This window comes from Fusarium verticillioides, chromosome 11 (genome assembly GCF_000149555.1).
Source record: "Fusarium verticillioides 7600 chromosome 11, whole genome shotgun sequence".
NCBI classification, from domain to species: Eukaryota; Fungi; Ascomycota; class Sordariomycetes; order Hypocreales; family Nectriaceae; genus Fusarium; species Fusarium verticillioides.
Window position 1 is genome coordinate 980332 of NC_031685.1, and position 13476 is coordinate 993807.

Below are 13476 nucleotides of genomic sequence, written 5' to 3' on the forward strand. Positions count from 1 at the left end.
TAAACAACTTTACATTGGCAGGGGGGTCAGTCAAGCCGCTTGACCACTCTATCGAGAGGAATGTCTGAACCCCGATCTCCACGAAGCAGTAGTGAGATCGCGATGTATATAGCTTCAATCAAATATGTGTGATATGTGTCAATATCGCAAAAGATTGAGCACTCGAACGTGTGACTAAATGGCACAAAGAGGACGTATCTTCTTGCGACTTTATTAGAATCGACTGTTAGCACATTAACATATGCATAACCGCTAGACCACTCTAACAAGAGGAATGTCTTGACCACCGTCCCCCGATAAATACCCGTTGGCTCGAGCCGGGGGGGGGGGGGGCTAACTAAGCAAGCTTAGTTAGGCATAAAACCCTAAGACGCGCATAAACCCTAAGATATTAGCCTAATAAGATTTCAGGTGCTAAAATCGGCTTTTTTAATAGCTTGATATTTATATAATATTATAAATAGCTAAAAATAATAAAAAGGCCTTATTTAAAGCTTCTTATAATACTAAATTGACTATTAACTATAGCTAAAGGGGGAATACTATTATATTATATCTAATTAGGCCTAATTTAAGAAATGATTTTCCTGCTAAATTAGGCAGTATTCTATTCCTCTTGCCTTATAACTGTAGCCTCTATAGCCTCCTTTCCTCTCTATATAAGGTCTTAAAAAGACTTATAATATTATATTTAGTATTATAAAGGGCAGGGTATTAAGGGAAGTAAAGGTAATAGTAACTAGGGAAGTGACTTATAGTTAGGTAAGTAGGGTAATAATAAGGGTGTTATAACTTTACTATTAGAGCTAAAATTGCTAGGGTATAGTGTTTTATTAGGCCTTATAAGGTAAAAAGCGATAGAATTATTATTATAAGGGAAGAGGGAAAAATCTATTACTTTAAAAGGCTTTATTATAAATTATATATTATAAATAGACTTATTAAGGTTAAGAGGGTAAGGTATATTTATTATAAATCTATTAGTAGATTTATTAAGGGCTTTAGTTATAGTAAATTGCTATATATTTATAGATAAATAGGTATTTTTCTTTCCTATAACTTCTAATTACTTTTTAAATTATAGCTTTTTTATAGTACCTTTAACTATAACTTCTTTATTATCTTATTACTTTTATTTTAATACCTTAAGCTCTTAAATAAGCTAAGATTATTAATATTATATCTTAAACTAAATACTTTTCTTTTAACTTTCTATAATATATTTATCCTATTACTTATAAAGCTTTTATAAAGAAATAGTATTAATATAATTAGAAGCTTTTTAAGTATATTTTCCTTACTTTCTCTTATAATATCTTTTCTTAATATAAGTATAGTAATTATTAATATACTTTATTATATATTTTTTAAGTAATATAGCTTTATTAATAATATTTTAAATATACCTAAATCCCTAATATAATAGAAAACTGAGGATATTATAATATTAGTCTTTTATATATTATATAGTTATAGAAGTAATTAAGAACCTTATTTCTAATAGTAAAAGTAATAAAAAAGCAGGATTAATAGCTTACTTTAACTTTAGCTTTTTCTTTATAAGATATTTAACTACTAATTAGTCTATAAGTAGGAAAATCCCTAACTTTTTAAAGCCTAAGATAATATATACCTTAGTAAAGCTTTTATTAAAGATGTCCTAAAAAATCAATATTAATATATAAAAAGAAGGGATTTAAAAAGAAGGCTAAGCTATAAGCCTTATACTTAAAAAGCCCCTATAAAGGTATAGCAGCTAAAGGTTAGTTTTCCTTCCTTTAATGCCTTATAAAGCTTTTTTTAATATATATTCTTTAAATATTAAAATATACCTATATCTATAAGTTAAAGGATATATATTAAATATAGTAGTAAGAAAGTAATAAAGATATTAAATTTTATATAATATTCTTAAAAAGTAAAAGAGCTATAACTAGTAAAGCTATTAATAATAAGTAATCTCTATATAGGGCCTTTTTTTTAAATAGCTTTAGTATTTAAAAGAAGGTTATATTACTTAAAGGTATTTCTAGGTTATTATAAGTGCTTATTATAGCTAAAATACTACTTAAAATTAAGCCTATAGTATTTGTTAAGACCTGACTTTATATAAAGGTCTTATTATATAACTAAGAAATATATTATGATCCCGATGACTAATCAGGGCATATTATATACCAAAATAATGAGAAAATTCAGGGCTTTCGATTGGTGTGCTTACCTAAGCAAAGTGTGGAGAATTGAGCAAGTTCCACATATTAAAGTTTTTCTATAAACTTTAATAATTTCTTACTAAGGAAATTGTTAAGACCTGACTTTATATAAAGGTCTTATTATATAACTAAGGAATATATTATGATCCCGATGACTAATCAGGGCATATTATATACCAAAATAATGAGAAAATTCAGGGCTTTCGATTGGTGTGTTTACCTAAGCAAAATGTGGAGAATTGAGCAAGTTCCACATATTAAAGTTTTTCTATAAACTTTAATAATTTCTTACTAAGGAAATATCAGTAAGAAAGTCACGTGACTTAGGTCACGTGATGATTATATAATGAGGATTACGTATATCAGATTTTTACCCCTCAGTTGGATGATTCATGACACACCACGAGAAACCTTACTTTCCCATTTTAGCTTTATAAGCCTAGCTAAGCCTAGCGCCTTCCAAATTGGGTAAAAAGTATATCATATTTTTCTCCGAATTTCGGCGGTTTTTGTGATAGTCTTTTCATCATCATTGAGGCTACCCCTCTTTGGGAATCACAATGCCCGCTCTTTTATAGAGTCTATATAAGACTCCGGATTTCCCACTACCGGAACTCCTTCTTCCTTAGAGACTTATTAACTTTTCTATTATATAATATATATCATTAAATTCGGAAAAATTCGCTCTATTTAACAGACCCACTTTTATCTTATAAATCCTACCCTATGCCTTATTATTCAGCAGTTACAACCTTTTATCCACCTAATTCCTCCTCTTCCACCTTATCAGTCACTATAGTACATCCTACTACTTATAGTGAATTTATTAGCTATTTTATTCAAGCTTTAACAGTATTAAATAGTAGCTAACTTTTCCTAGGAATATTTATTAAAGTGCTTTATTTACTATAGTATTATTTTAGTATTAAAAAAGGCTATATCTAACTATATAAATTATATCTAAAAATTGCCTTTAATCTAAGCCTACTTTAGTATTAGAAAGCTTTTAAAGATTAGCTATAAAGGAGTTATATTACCTATAGTATTACTTATATTAATAACTATATAGCTTTCTTAATTAGTAAAAAAGAAAACCTCTATAATTACTTTCTTTTATATATATATAATAAAGTATTTTATATATTCTTATAGAATTCTTACTTTTATTTTAGCTTAGTTAGCGTTCTAATACTTAAAGGCATTAATTTTAAAGTTAGTAATAACTTTAGTAAGTTACTAAAACTATTACTTAGTCTCCTTAATACCTGCTTCTTTATATTTTATATAAAAAGCTTTTTTAGCTTTAAAAATTAATTTATTAAGCTTTAAATAATTATTATAAAAATACTTATACTATATTTTATTAACTAGCTATATATTAGGATCTTAGTAGTAATATAATGTATTTATAATATCTTTAACTTTATATTTAAAGGCAGGTAAATTTAATCTTTATATTTATATAATAAAAGCTATAATAGCTTTTTCTTTTACTTTTATTAATAGCTTTAGTTACTTTTTATAGTTATTAGGAAAGTCTTTAATATTAAAGCTATTTATAGCTTTAAGCTTTTTTATAATATAAGTAATAGATATCTTTTTAGAGCTAGGAAAACGTTCTTTAGCCTAATAAAAGCTTAAAGGTTAGGTAATATTATAAAAGCAGTCCTTTTAGTATTACAGGTATAAGGAAATAATAGCCTAAGCAGCCCTAAGATTTATAGCTAAGTATATAATGCAAGGAGATAAAATTAATAGTATATTTACTAACTGATATCTTTAGATCCTTAATTTTAGCTACAAAAACCCCGAAATTTGTGATAGCCGCTATGCGGGGCTATCTTAGGGTTTTATGCGCGTCTCAGGGTTTTTGCCTAACTAAGCTGGCTTAGTGGCCCCTCCCCCGCTCCCTCGGCTCGAGCAACGGGTACTCTTAATCACAGAATATATAGCTCTGGCCTTCGCACTCCGCTTCATGGCAAAAAGAGGGATCCACGAGGATTCACCCACAAGCAAAAGAGACAACGCGTTCCAGCTTTACAGGAAACCCCGGATCTTGCGAACGGAGGTTCCACGACTAGACCACTCTAACGAGAGGAATGCCTCAGCTGTCCCCGTCAAACAGTGCCCAGGGAATGGTATGTATACCTCCGTTGCAGCCGATGCATTGCATCCAGAGGGCGCAAGCATATGATCGTCGGAGAATTGACTAGCTGCCAGACAGGCTCTGCTGCTCGGGGAAGGTGCTGAGAGGCAGGTGCCTGGTACCTTGAAGATACTGCAAGTTTAAAGAATGTAGTGATCACGAAGAACAAGAGATGCACGCACGCACGGATAGTCCTTTTAAATTACTGTCTTCCTACTGTTGGAAACGGACTTGACTGTAACGGGTTGCGCAAAGTCGGACGTTGGAAGGTGGTTTGAGGTTCACGACACATGACGCCAACGTCTACGTTGACATTGACTTACCTCGAGCTCTCATTTGGGCCATGGGACACATCGGTGCAATCGTAGAGTGTTTCAGCGATACCATGAATCAGCTTCCCAGTATCATCGTCATTCGCATCCGTTGTTTCGCCTCGGACAATATCTCCACTGAACACCGAAGGCCTCGGTCTCTGAGCGAGCTGCCAAGTCCGTCGGCCAACGGCATCGCGTGGCTCGGACTTCTTGTGTAAAACTCGGACTCGGGACGCAACATCCTACGGACCGTTGGACAATTAGCGGTTGGTGGCATCAGGATCGGACATCTCGAAATTTCGGACTCGAACTTTATCGTTCTGCCCGAACACCTACGGATGCGCAAGTGCACAACATCCGTAGTGCAGAAGACGGGTATGACTGGCCGTTTGCTATTGGAGAGCGCATTGGAAGACCTTAGGGACTCGGGCAATGGTTTATCATTGCACCCGAGCTCTCTGCATCAGTGTTCCTTTGTTGCGTGTAAGGCGCAGGCCCTCTCGAGCAATTGTTGGATGACATGTTGACCGCGTATCGATCGGGCGTCGGATGAGATTGTAATTCCACAGGCATGGGATCGAAAACCCGAGGCGCGAATCTCACGTACTTCAAATACGAAGCTCGTTCAATGGGAAGCGGTGTTTGAGGCGGAGCGGCATGCACTCAGTTGTGATGTTCTCACGGGCTCCGGAGTCCGATGCGCGCGAATGTGCAACATCTTGGCCACCCCGACTGCGAATCTAAGCCTGGTTTCGGGCTCTGCATAAGACAAGTCCGCTGCATGTATCAGGCCATCTCGGGACTCGCAAGTATAGTATTGTGTCGGGTCGGAGGGCTTCGTGGAACTGGGTGCGAGCCGATCAGAGCATCTTGTCGGGTAGAAATCGGTCGCGATCGCGGTTTCGTCTATATGCTAGGCTCTGCGAGCTTGAAGGAGGCTCGAGCGAAGAGCGCGATGTTGGTAGTCATTTCCGCAAGCACATTACAATCGGGCTCGGGAGGATGGTTTCGTTGGAGGGCAGATACTGTCGCAGGTAAGGGGAAGGGATCCTGGGTTTCCGAGGTCAGTGATAAAGCCACAAGCATAAAGACTTCAGCATTGCGCTGTCATGTCGAGATCAAGTGGAGTCGGCAACCTGACACGCTCCTCTTCCTTCTTACGGTCGCGTTGTGTCTGCGGAAGCAGGGTCACTGGAAGAGTAAGACATACCGAAGATATGGAGGTAGATAGATAGCCGTTATATCTCGGATTGTACTTGTTGCAGCACTTGCGCGCAGTCAGTCAAAGTCTTGTAGTCAGCTCATTCGGTCATGATCGCCTTGGTGCTTCGGTCGCATGATGCCAGTCGCGCCAGCATCTTCAGCGATCGTGCACCAACTCACGTGACTATGATGTAATCTCGATCGTCTTATCTTATCTGCACTTATCTAGGCCAATAAGGGTTTGGCAAGCGGGGCATTTCTTCTTGCTCAGAAAACTGCAGACCCGTCGTAATGCTGCGATCTTGAACTTCAAGGATAAGATGAGAAAACAGTAAAGTCCGTCAATATCCACGCCCACTATAATTATACATTCTTACCAGATAGAGAAGAGACAAAATAATACATCAAACGTGTTTGGCGTATAGGTTAGAGTTTATTACTCTTGTAATCTACCATGTAGTGTCTTTCGGTGCTGTAGCTTTTAGAGGTTGATGGCGGTAGCACTACCCTAGACTTTATGCAATTGCGTCATCGCCTGTTAGCCTGTCGATAAGCTTAACGAGTGGGGTAGCCGGGCCGCACGCGTTGCCGGAGCTTGCTTCGCGTCAGAACGGCATTTCACGCGTCAAAACGTTTAATTCTAAAGTCAATTGCTACTACCGCTCCAGTAGGACTGCTAATGTTGGGGGTAGCATTCTGTTGGCGGTGATGCACGCATATTATTCCACCAGTCAAATGTAACGTCATACAAACCCCCAACGTGGGGTCGCCATTCAAATACACCGTCATCGAAACCGCCTCAAACACTCAGCTACCAACGTTTATCTTTCACAACTAAGTCAGTCGATCTGATACTTCATTCATCATGTCAAGCGCATTATCGAGCTCTCTGGTTGAGGCTGAACTGGTCCCCGGTTCAGCTGCTAGCCTGATCCCGGAAGGCTTCAAGCCTACGACGAATCTCAAGGTCTCGTTCGATGGGAAGGACGTCAACTTGGGGAACCTCTTCCGTGCGAATGAGTGTAAGCGCGCTCCTAGCATCCAGTTTGATCAAGAAGTAAGTTGCGGGTATCTTAAGAACACTTCGCTCAGTGCTGATGAGGTTTAGCCCGATGCTCCTGGGGATGCTACCTACATGCTTTTGCTTGTCGACCCTGATGCGCCAACACCAGATGACCCCAAGTTCGCCTTCTGGCGCCACTGGGTTCTCCCCGGTCTGAGACCTTTGAGCGGTGGAGATGCAGTGGCTCAAGTGCAACCTGCCCTCACAGAGTACTTGGGTCCTGGCCCGAAGGACGAGTAAGTCTAGATGACTCAACGTACTCAGTGTTCACTTACTGACGGCCACGCAGCTCCAAGCCGCACAGATACTTGCTTCTATTGTACCGACAACCCGCCAGCCTTGACCTTGCCAAGGAGGATGTAGGAGGCGAAGAGTTTACGCAAAGAAGGTCTTTCGATACTGCCAAGTTTGTTGAGAAGCATGGACTACGACTCGTGGGCGCGAACTGGTTTCTCGGCGCTGGAGATGGTTGGAAAGAGTAGGGCAGAGCGACTACTGATCTTACGCTTGAGATACAGATAGAGGCCCCAGATTGCTGGCCGTTTTTGCCTCTGCTCGCTATGGTCTAATGGAAATGGGGTAAACTCATCCAGTACCGCGATTTCCGTTTGATGTCAGTTTGGCTCACTCAACTAGTGACTCCTATTGGTGAGGATATTTGGCTCGCTTGGGCTTCTTGTAAAAGTGATCATCCGAAGCTGGTTCTGTGATGGCTGCGCAAGGGACTGTGACAGTAACCTCATTCTCTCCCTGCTTTCCGCATCCGTTGTAGACACTGACTCGCGAATTCATGGAAATTGATGGGACTGGCTGGTGGGCACAGCGAGTGCATGGCTGATACGACAAGTGGTGCAGTACTCGCTCACAGTCAACTCGGGGGGTCTGTAAGGATTGACGATAATATGATCGTTGTTACTTATGGTGCTGGCCGGTGTCGAAATGGAAACGGAGCTCGAATCGAAGGAACGACTGGCAGAAGTGAAAAATATAGGAGGACAAGGTGCAGAAGTGCTGTATGGTTCTGAATGGGCCGTAAGAGTCTGTGAGGTTTCCCGAGACACGGCCGCAGTGGAAGAAATTCTGATCGAAGAGATCTCAATGGAAGAGAGTGGATGCAAGCGCCAGCACTCAGGTAGCGGACAGAATCACGGAGCAAAGTAGGTTCAAGAAGTCGGCCGAAAAAAATGCTTTTATTATTCAATGCTTGACGTCATACAGCTAGGAAACTACCTCATAATAGGTACGGAAAAGGAATATGTATCCATCTCACCGAGATTCGGATCAAATATCAGACTCAGAAGAGAAAGGCCGCTGGCCAAGATTAGTGGCGGATGCTGCTGCTGTTGCTGCCACCACCAACACCGTTGTTGATAAGCTTGTTAACAGTACCAGAAGGCACGCTGGAAATAACTCCGTCAAGGGCCTTGGAGGCAATGTAATCGCAGAGGCCCTCAGCCTTCTGTCCCAAACCAAGGAAGTAAGCGGCGAGACCAGCGACATGAGGCGAAGCCATGGAGGTACCAGAGATGGTGTTGGTCTTGCCGTTGGGCCAGGTGCTGAGGATATCGGTACCGGGAGCGAGGACATCAACGACAGAGCCGAAGTTGGAGTAGTCAGCGAGAGTGTCATCGCTAGTGGTGGCACCGACAGTGCATGCGCTCTCTTCGGAAGCAGGAGAGGATCCAGAGGCATCCTTGCCGTCGTTACCGGCTGCGACAGCGAGGAAGAGACCGGCATCGACGATGGCCTTGGCAGCCTGGTTGACGGCATCGGATGTCTCACCGCCGAGAGACATGTTGACAACGACACCGTTGGGGCAGTTCTCATCCTTGGCGTGACCGGATACGAAGTCCATGCCAGCGATGACAGCAGAGTTGGTACCAGAGCCATCGTCGCCGAGCACCTTGACAGCGAAGAGGCTGGTCTTCTTGGCTACACCGTAGGTAGTAGAACCAATGGTACCGGCGACGTGAGTGCCGTGACCTTGACCGTCGCTGTCGGAACCACCAGCAAAGTTCTTGAGGAACTTGGCGCGACCGTCGAAGTCCTGCAATTGTGTTAGATTAGGCTGTTTCATCTTTGGAATCTGGCTACACTCACGGGATGGTCGACATCAATACCGGTGTCGATGACATAGGCGCAAGTGCCCTCACCGGCGCTGTCATCGTAGGTGTAAGTGCTGCCACCAGGGCTCTGGGTGGAGATGCGAGCAATACCCCAAGGAGCGTTGCTCTGCTGAGTAGTAGCCGCGATGCTAATGTAAGCATCCTGCTCAATGTACTCGACCTAAACCTTGTTAGCTGGGGTCTTTTGTGGTTGGCTCCATATGAGTCAGAAGTCACTGACATTAGGGTCGTGCTTCAGCTTGTTCAGCTCATCTTCCTTGAGGCTGGCCGCGAAACCGCCGAAGCCCGTGGAGTAGGTGTAATCGGCATCGGCCTCGATGGACTCGATCATCTTGTCAACCCAGCTCTCGATGGAAGAAGCCTGGAAGCCTTTCTTCATCTTGACGATGTACTTGCCATCGACAAGCTTGACACCGCGGGGGCGAAGAATGGGAGCGGGCTCGGCCCGGCGGGAGGGAGCAGAGGGAGCGGCCAGCGCAAAGGGGAGAAGAGCGAGAAGAGTAGCAGATCGCATTTTGAAGAAAGATTGTTGTAAGTTGGAGAACTTGAAAGAATGGAGTGAGTTGTAAAGAGTGGTGTTGAGTGAATGTAGGTGTAAAGGCTGAAGAGCTGAGTTGCTTGATGAGAAAATATCGATCGAGGCAGAGGCTTCTATTTATCTTGATTCTCGAAGCTGTCTCTCCTTTAGCTGTGCACCTCAACTTGGAGCCATGTTCCTTGATCAGATGTTGGGTTGGTTGTCTCTCGGCACGCAACCTATCGTGTCAAACATGTGCCACGATGATCGTCATCGTTCGAGATAGTCGACCCCGGCCGCAACCACTACCTGCCTAAAGCGAGCGACGATCCCACGCATCGCGTGCCTGGCGAGGTATAGCATGAGAATTAACCATAAGCGACTTAGCCAACCGAAACGTGTGATGTCCTGAATCAAGATTTTAGAGCACCATTCGCCACGAGATGAAAGGAGTGCATAATTAATGAGGCTCCTTATTCTCTGCCTTGTTTTGTGTTTTGACTGGTGAATCGGTTACCGCCAGGGCAGTGGGGGTGCCAATTAGCAGATTGATAGACAAGCCAATTGAAGTCGAGAGCTGCTCTCTGGGGCACTAATCTGTCTTGAAACGATATCGCCCGAGGGTGTCAGCCAATCGAGACGACGCGTGGCGATCTATTTCCGAGTCAGGGAGTTGGTTTCATCAATTCCCCTGAATAAGCTTGATAGCTCAAATCAAAAGGTCTTGACAGATTCAATCAAGCAGGAAACCAAAAGATATCAGGGTCCTTTGATTTTCAAAAGTGCCAGTCACAAGCAATTGATGATACTTGAAACCATCGTCAACTGATACACTGCAGGGATATTTTGCTGCCGAGAAATGGAAGGCAATCGTTAGGGTTGCAAGAGGCTAGGAAAAAGTTCCGACGTAGATCATCTTAGCTTCCTCCCTGTTTCAATGGGCAAGGTAACAATTTGCTAATAAGTGTCAAGAATATATTGAAAACATATCCATTTCGCGGGACAACTAACGATATAGGGAGATCTATCCGGAACCTTATGAGATGACGATCCTTTGCATGTCACCATATGCCGGGTCATCGGCAGTCGTGGAAACATTGACTCCTTCTCTCAATGGTCTAGAACTGTTGACATGGGGAAGCTTTGACAATTGTCATCACGTCAGGTTTCGGTCGACATGCCAATTAAGCAACTAGTCCGTCCTTAGACCGGTTTGACCAATTGAAAAGGCGTAAGGCTAACGGCTTGGCTCCGCAGGTTGGGCTGAATTCTCGTGAGCACTGTGTTTTAAGGGTTAGTTGAATATCCGAGCTCATTTGCCGGTCAATCCTCCGAGTGAGTCGTCCCGGATGTGCATGTCCATTTGGCTTGGTGTAAGTTGAAGGTATCAAGTGACGATGGTGAACTTTTGTAACACTGACTCGTATGAAATAACTCATGGTGTCGATGGAGCGGTGAGGCGTTCACGAGGACCAACACGAAACTCAACAACTCTGCAGCAAGTAAACCGAAATTGATATTGGGGCGAGCCATGTGCTAAACTCACAATATGTACAGACATAAAGCTTAGGTACATAAAATTTTACCAAGAAGCAAACCAAATCTTTCCATCCATCTCTCATAACATTTCATCAATCGTCTAGCAGCTCGTGGTGACTCCAGAAGTAGTGCAGTACTTGCCGTCAGGGCCAGATCCAATCTTGGATGGCTCAGCGCCGCTCGAGTTGCCCTCGTAGCGGTCACAGTACTTGCCCTTGTTCTGGCACGAGCTGGTGATCTTGCAGGTGTCTCCGTAGTTGGTGTTAATGCCGCAGAGAACACCACCGTTGACGGCAACAGAGCCCTGGATGACAACGTTTCGAGGACCTCCGTTATCCTTGCAGTTTCCGCAGCTGCGGACGAGCTTTCCGTAGTCCTCGGCGTAGAAATCCTTGATCTGGACGGTTCCGCGGCCGTTGAACTGGACGATCTTGTCGCTAGCATGGAAAGCACCGCCGCCGTTGATGTAGGAAGTTCCACTGGTCTGCTTGAGGGTGATGGCATCCTCACAGACGTCGGCCCACCAGACGTTGTTCAGGGTGCTAAAGTCAAAATAAGCATGAGAAACGGTGAGTCGAGAGAAACTTGCTCACCAAGTACCCTTGCAGTGGACACCTTCGGCCTGAGAAGCGCCGATGATCACGTTGGAAAGAGTGGCGCCGTTCTCGAGAATGAACATAGCATCCTTTTCACCAGTTTCAGTCTGGCCTTGGCAAACAGAGGCTAGGACAAAGCGTTAGTCAGAGGCTCTAGAGACAAGGTATAAAGAGGCTTACGGCTGCGCTCGAATCGCTTCATGCCACCATCATAGCTGCCCTTGACAGGAACAGCAGTAGGGAATGAGGTAGCACCAGCGGACTTGGGGAGAGTTTTGGTGACAGCGGCGGAGGAGACGCCAGCAAGGGCGAGGATGGCAGTGTACTTCATGATGAATGAGTTGAGGTTATCCCGAAAATGTATCTAGTCAAGGCAGGAGTTTGGGATGCTGAGTGAACAAGTCTCTTGGCTCCCTGGATCTCTCATCCCTTATATATCTATCAACATTATACGTTATTTCTCCTTGATATGTTGGTTTCAATCAATCTTCCCCTTTGTTCTAAAGCCCCCTGTACCTGCTTTTCGCTCATTGCACCAATTAGCATCGTATAATCACGCTCGAGTCCGAAAACGGCAAGCTAGTCACCGAAGTGAAACTCCGTTCAGTGTTACATCTCGAACCAAACTCAATCCTCATTCGAGGAATTAAAAGTCACAATTCTCCGTCTCGACTCGTCATTTGCGGAGACCAATCAGATGACCTGATTTTCTTCTCAACTTGCTCGATATGATCAGCTGCACGACGACCCGAAGTCTGGGGTAATGGAGATACTACCCCCAATATGAACATGGGGAAGAATGACACTAGTAAGGCTGGATGAGAGTGACGAGGCAAGATTGGTGGAATTTCGATCATGCTTGTTTTTAGTGACGTGTCCACCAATTAAGCTTACCTGGAATATGAACGACTTTGAGTTTCGATGCGGATCTTCCACGGACATAATTGAATGCAGTAACGTCTGACCCTCGTGGTTAAAAGCCGTGTAGCCGTGAGGAATAATTTTGCACCTACGAGAGGCCAGCGATCGTCGTGCTGTATCTGACCATAACCCTGCAGTGTTCTAGGCTTGAGTGATTAAACAAAGTCTTTCCTTCTTAAGCTTTAAGGTTACTCAGACCGCAACAAGCTTGGATACCAGAGATACTTTGGGGGCAGCGGTGATGTCCGATTCTGGGGTTTGGGGACTATATACGTATCCTGAAGCTTCAAGACTCTAAATGGTCGCATGAACAGAGAGAAAATACAGAAACCTCATGTTTCTCAAGATCTGGAAGAGAACTGTTTCAAATTGTTGATCATATAGGCTATAGACTATACGCTGGAAGATCTACAGGGCTGCCTGACGGTCCCAGCAGCATGGGACGCCAAGGGCAACTGCCGACAGGACCCGAGACTTGGCAATGTGTTTTTGACACGAATTACGTGACAGGCGCATGATGCACCCAAGTACATGAAAACTTTTTGAATTTGAGCCTTTGCAAGTCTTTTTTATCCAAAATACACGTTTCTAGCTGGTGCAGGGCCTAGCGTTCCTCTTCTGGATGCAGTTGATATAGGCTGCTACTGTCTCCTGCACTGACTGAGTATGTTCGAATCCCGCTAGGCTAAGCGACTCCAGTCCACGTTCGCGTTATATGGATTTGAGTGCGCGGGCAGAGAATAGATAGACAACAGGAAAGCTTTGCCAAAGCAGGTCACTTTATCCAAAAAGGAGAACTCGGGATTGCTTTCTGGTAATCATTATAGTAGGGGTATCA

At 43.2% G+C, this 13476-nt stretch overlaps 5 protein-coding genes across 5 annotated transcripts; 2 read left to right on the forward strand and 3 right to left on the reverse strand.

Moving 5' to 3' along the window:
* Positions 1 to 4154: 4154 nt before the first annotated feature.
* FVEG_16904 (hypothetical protein) lies at positions 4155 to 5958 on the forward strand. Its single transcript, XM_018906141.1, has 2 exons — positions 4155 to 4351; positions 4434 to 5958. Exon 2 carries the CDS (start codon positions 5371 to 5373, stop codon positions 5902 to 5904), a length of 534 nt encoding a protein of 177 aa, XP_018758225.1. The 5' UTR covers positions 4155 to 4351; positions 4434 to 5370; the 3' UTR covers positions 5905 to 5958.
* Positions 4251 to 5391, reverse strand: FVEG_10865 (hypothetical protein; the record flags this gene model as incomplete). Its single annotated transcript, XM_018900033.1, has 3 exons — positions 4251 to 4491; positions 4683 to 4915; positions 5356 to 5391. 3 exons carry the CDS (start codon positions 5389 to 5391, stop codon positions 4251 to 4253), a joined length of 510 nt encoding a protein of 169 aa, XP_018758226.1.
* A 514-nt stretch (positions 5959 to 6472) lies between the features above and the next one.
* FVEG_10864 (hypothetical protein) lies at positions 6473 to 7611 on the forward strand. The gene is made up of 3 exons (XM_018900032.1): positions 6473 to 6933; positions 6985 to 7175; positions 7229 to 7611. Exons 1-3 carry the CDS (start codon positions 6742 to 6744, stop codon positions 7419 to 7421), a joined length of 576 nt encoding a protein of 191 aa, XP_018758224.1. The 5' UTR covers positions 6473 to 6741; the 3' UTR covers positions 7422 to 7611.
* Positions 7612 to 8097: 486 nt separating this feature from the next.
* On the reverse strand, positions 8098 to 10048 carry FVEG_10863 (hypothetical protein). Its single transcript, XM_018900031.1, has 3 exons — positions 9286 to 10048; positions 9040 to 9225; positions 8098 to 8986 (listed from the first exon to the last, which is right to left on the reverse strand). The coding sequence occupies exons 1-3, from the start codon at positions 9577 to 9579 to the stop codon at positions 8261 to 8263; spliced, it is 1206 nt and encodes a 401-aa protein (XP_018758223.1). The 5' UTR covers positions 9580 to 10048; the 3' UTR covers positions 8098 to 8260.
* A 1148-nt stretch (positions 10049 to 11196) lies between these two features.
* FVEG_10862 (pectate lyase) lies at positions 11197 to 12048 on the reverse strand (the record flags this gene model as incomplete). The annotated part of the gene is made up of 3 exons (XM_018900030.1): positions 11197 to 11663; positions 11715 to 11844; positions 11898 to 12048. The coding sequence occupies 3 exons, from the start codon at positions 12046 to 12048 to the stop codon at positions 11222 to 11224; spliced, it is 723 nt and encodes a 240-aa protein (XP_018758222.1). The 3' UTR covers positions 11197 to 11221.
* Between the last annotated feature and the right edge of the window lie 1428 nt (positions 12049 to 13476).